We start from the raw sequence: 4,986 nt of genomic DNA, 5'->3' as shown, positions 1-4,986 counted from the left end.
GTGACTCCCAAGGCATGTCAGCCTCTGGCCTACATCCAACAACCTCATACTACATGGTAGATATTTTTGTCCTATGACTGCATCTGATTTGGCATGTTTAGTAGTTAAAAAGAGGGACCACCTGGGGCTGGGAAGGTGGCTCAGTGGTAGAGCGCTTGCCTTGCATGCCAGAGGCCCTGAGTTCAATTCCTCAGCACCACATAAGCAAAAAGAAAAAAGCCAGAAGTGGTGCTGTGGCTCAGGTGGTAGAGTGCAAGCCTTGAGCTGAAGAGCTGAGGGACAGCGCCCAGGCCCAGAGTTCAGGCCCCACGACCGGACCCAAGGGGGGCGGGGGGAGAGGGACCACAGAATTGATGGTAAAGTGAAACTGTTAAGTCTGTACTATAAAGAAATGTGCATTGTTAACCTTGCTGCATAGAAATCACAGTCTTTGGAAACATGGAAGTTAGGAAAGTGTCTTGTACCTCACAAAACCTGGCTGTTCCTTAGGGACTAGCAAGCTAGATTGGTGTTGATCTGATAACACACCTTTTGCATGTAAAAATCTGAAGAGATTTTACCCCTATTTGGATTGAAGATCTATTACATCCATCTTACTTAAATTTTGTACACATTTTTGGAAGAAATCCTAACCTCATTCTAGTACTTCAGAGTCATTTTGAGAGTCCTCCCCAGCTAAATCTGAGACTATATATTCCTCCCTCTGCAACACACACATACCTCAGCCAAGCTTTGTAGAACAGCAAGTACTGTGCAAGGTTAAGATTTACATCAAATTTACATCAAATTAAGAAGACTGTTTCTTCTTAACCAGATAAACTCAGTTACTTGAAGCTGGATCTTCGGTGTAAATATACAGTGAGTATGTTTGGTAACTAGCACTGGGTTATCCAGTAGCATCCTGGACCGTCTTTGTTCAGAGAGGACACAGCCTCCTGTGCCTCATCTAGAGAGACCCTTGGCTTGCCACAGCTGGGAAACTCCCAACCTCTTCAATTCCATGCATTTCAGCTCCTTTCTAATGCCAGGTCAGCACCCAAGATCATTATGTATCATTGATCTGGTAGTGATTTTCCTAAATGGCACTTGAATTCCCTCCAAGCCTGTCCACATAGGAAGGATCACGGTTCAGGTGTAGTCAGTGCGCCAGGCCAGCTACCCAGCCCTGTTACTTCTGGGTTGAGTAATGTTAATGAATTTCTGTCCTCTGAATTTCAGTGACCTTGCTTATAAAGGACATAGACCATTAAAATCCAGGGTATAAGGAGATTGTCAAAGCTTCAGTGCAATAATGTATGTAAACCTTTCAGATTTATCTATCTATTCTTTCTTACACCTTCAAGGACTGTGTCTTCAAAATGATTTTTCTGGAAAGCTGCCTGAAAAAATTACTATGAAAAAATGCTCACTGAGGGGATTCTGGAACAGTTACACCTGAAAGTAAGGAGCTTAAATGCTATAGATAAGGACATTGAGTTAGTCCTTGCAGAGGAAATGGAATGGAAAAAAAGGAGCAATGGGAGACCTGGGAACCTTCCTGGGTGGTTAAGAACCTGCCTCTGAATACAACCCTACCCCTCAGGGCAGATCTAGGCTCCCACTGGCTGGCTCTGTGACGTTGAATAAATGGTGAATTCTGCTATGCCTTGGCATCTTACCTGTGCTGTTGGATACTTATCCTATAGGTCATTGTGTGAGTGAGGCAAGCTACAGGGGAGGACATTTCTCATCAGAGGGCGCATGCTCAGACAGTGATTCCCATTCATTAGGAGAGCTGAGGGCATGAGAAGAATTTTTTTAAACTTGTTGCCTTTCTCTAGGAAAGCCTATTACATTGCCAGCATCAGAAAAGAGTTCATGTACCAACTCATGCTTCATGAACCATCCAGACTGATTCTTGGCTATAATCTCACCTTAAGTAAGCCACAATTGTTCTTTAATGGCTGAAAGAAGCCTTAGAGATTGTCTCTTCTGACTCTCTCATGTTGTAGATGGAGAACGTAAGAAGCACAGAGAACTTGTGCCTCCCCAGAGGCCAGGAAGCACATTGCTTAAGTGAAGTGGAACCTCTGTGCCCTGCTGATGAGGAGGTAAAATAGGGCAGCCACTGTGAAAATAAGGTAGAGGTTATTCCTTAAAGAATTGAACATAAGGGGCTGGGAAGGTGGCTCAGTGGTAAAGCGCTTGCCTTGCATGCCTGAGGCCCTGGGTTCGATTCCTCAGCACCACATAAGAAAAAAGAAAAAAGCCGGGAGTGGTGCTGTGGCTCAGGTGGTAGAGCACTAGCCTTGAGCTGAAGAGCTGAGGGAAAGCGCCCAGGCCCAGAGTTCAGGCCCCATGACCAGACCCAAAAAGAATTGAACATAAATTACCATATGATCCAGCAAGTCTCCTGGATATATACCCAAAAACATTGTGAGCAGAAACTAAAACAGACAGTTGCACACGCATGTTCATTGCAACATTATTCATAATATTAAAGAGCGGAAGCAACCCAAATGTCTCTCAATGGATCAATGCCCAAAGACAAGGTTATCCAAACAGTAGAATATTAGTCAGCCTTCAAAATGAAGTAAGTTTTCATATATCATATAATAGGGATGAAACTTAAAGTAGAATAAGCCAAAGACAAAAGGAAAAGCGTTGTATGATTCCATATAAAGTAGTCAAAGTCAAAGACAGGACAGAAGAGAAATGACTGTCAGGAGTTGGAGGAAGATGAGGATGGAGCTTGTGGGAGGTTTTGTGTATGGGGGAGAGGGAAGGGGGGCGTAGTCCTAGGGCTAGAACTCAGGACCTAGGCAGTTTCACTCAGCCTTTTTTTTTTTTTGCTCAAGGCTGGCACTCAACCACTAGAGCCTCACTTTCTTTCTTTCTTTTTTTTTTTTGGTCCAGTTGTGGGGCCTGGGCACTGTCCCTCAGCTCTTCAGCTCAGGGTTAGCACTCTACCACCTGAGCCACAGCACCACTTCCAGCTTTTTTCTTTCTGCTTATGTGGTGCTGAAGAATCGAACCCAGGGCCTCAGGCATGCAAGGTAAGCGCTCTACCACTGAGCCACCTTCCCAGCCCCGAGCCTCACTTTCATTTTGGCTTTTTAGTAGTTAATTGGAGATAAGAATCTCATGGACTTCTCTTCTTGGGCTGACTTCAAACCATGGTCCTCAGATCTCAGCCTCCTGAAAAGTGAACATTACAGGTGTGAGCCACCAACATTCAGCTCTGAGAGCTTGTGTGTAATGAGTAGGGAGTCTCCGTTTGGAAAGATGAGTTTGGAAGGATGGCAGATGGTTGTACCGTAGTGTGAATGTGGCTGTAGTTATCGTTGCTGAGTGGCACACTAGATATTAGTTCAAATGCTGTTTGCCATATGTGCATTGCTATAGTAAAAAGGGGGACCCAAAAATCTGATATCAGACTTTAGAGTTTCCTCACAGTCTGAGATTCTAAGTTAGGTGACATCTGTCCATCCCCCATATATTTTGTTCTTCCCATGAAGAAGTCGTATCTTCAGCCCCCTAGAATCCCACATTTCTAGTACCCACATACTCCCCAATGTGATTCTTTCCTGCTGTTCCAGGAACCTTAGCCATGGAGGAAGCTAGGGGTACTTACTACTCATATAGCACTAATGTCTCCCCGACTTAATGGTCAGTAAAGTATGACCTAATGTTAATGATAATAATTAGTGACAGCATTATTATAAGAGCATACACTTGAAGAATGTCATACTATTGGAAATAATTATCATTCTGTTGACCTGAGAAAAGAATGTCTGTGCCAGTCTATTAGGCAGTCAGAACCCATATTTAATTCAGTTCAGTGAAGGCTTGTCTGGCATCTCTCTTTGGTAGGCTTGTGCTAAGTGCTAAGAATACAAAAGGGAGAGACAGGGCTTTGTTTCTATTGCCCAGAGTCAAGTAAGAATGAGAACTGGTGAATGGACACCTTATATACTACCAAGGAGGAACCATCTTTTGAGAATTTATTTTTTCTTTCTGGAGGCAAGAGCAGGGAAAGTGGCAAAAGGATGAGACAAAGGACACGGCATTTCAGCTGGGTGTTAAGGGGTGGATGAGGTTCAGGGAGCTGGGCAAGGGTGTGGAGAATATTCCAGGTAGAGGAAATCACTGTAAGATTTCAGAGACAGGATGCATATTTCCAAGAACTGAAGCTCTTAGTTCTATCCTATTGGAGTGTTGGGGAACCAGTGAAGCATGAACTGAAAGCACATGAACTTGGAAAGACCCAGATGTTTGAAAGTGGGGTCAACATGGCAGCTGATCGACTGGGTCTGGAATTTGGATAGAGAGCTGGCGATGAGCACTGTAAACCGTGGGAGTCTTGCTGACCTGGGGAGGGGCGCAAAGAGAGAAGAGGAGGGGGTAGGATGGCACCTGGGGTAATGAGGAAGAATGAGTGGGGAAGCAGAAGGAATGACTTCAGATCGTTCAAACATGTTGGCTGGTTTTGCTTCCAGTAAAAGAAGTCTGTGGTTATACAGTGCCGTTCAGCCTGGAGCTGCTGCCTCTAGCAACCATCATGCCAACAAGGTGGGAACAAATGGTCCGTGGCCAAAAAACCCTAAGGCTTGGGGAATGAATTCGTGTGAGAGGTTTGGTCAGAGGACTCTGAATCAGCTTTTATTTTGTTGTATCATGCCAGATACAATGACATTGCTTTCTTTACCAGCATAGATTTGAATTTTGTGACTTCGATGGCATTGTACGTAGTCCTACACACAATAGAAAAAGTCTTCCATGTTAAGATTGGACCGGGGGCTGGGAAGGTGGCTCAGTGGTAGAGCGCTTGCCTTGCATGCTCGAGGCCCTGGGTTCGATTCCTCAGCACCACATAAGCAAAAAGAAAAAAGCCGGAAGTGGCGCTGTGGCTCAAGTGGTAGAGTGCTAGCCTTGAGATGAAGAGCTGAGGGATAGTGCCCAGGCCCAGAGTTCAGGCCCCACGACCGGACCCCCCCCCAAAAAAAT

The 4,986-nt window shown here is 44.9% G+C and overlaps 1 protein-coding gene across 1 annotated transcript in view; it reads left to right on the top strand.

Moving 5' to 3' along the window:
• Prkch (protein kinase C, eta) overlaps positions 1-4,307 on the top strand; it is a 228,744-nt gene extending 224,437 nt beyond the window's left edge. The window contains exons 12-13 of the mRNA XM_013013856.1: positions 1,992-2,090; positions 4,116-4,307. Coding sequence (XP_012869310.1) covers positions 1,992-2,090; positions 4,116-4,307 — 291 coding nt within the window. The remainder of the gene's footprint in view (positions 1-1,991; positions 2,091-4,115) is intronic.
• Positions 4,308-4,986: the final 679 nt, after the last annotated feature.

This window comes from Dipodomys ordii, unplaced genomic scaffold (assembly GCF_000151885.1).
Source record: "Dipodomys ordii isolate 6190 unplaced genomic scaffold, Dord_2.0 Scaffold2, whole genome shotgun sequence".
Taxonomy (NCBI): Eukaryota; Metazoa; Chordata; class Mammalia; order Rodentia; family Heteromyidae; genus Dipodomys; species Dipodomys ordii.
Note: the sequence above shows the minus strand (reverse complement) of the source record. Positions and strands in the feature narration are given on the sequence as shown.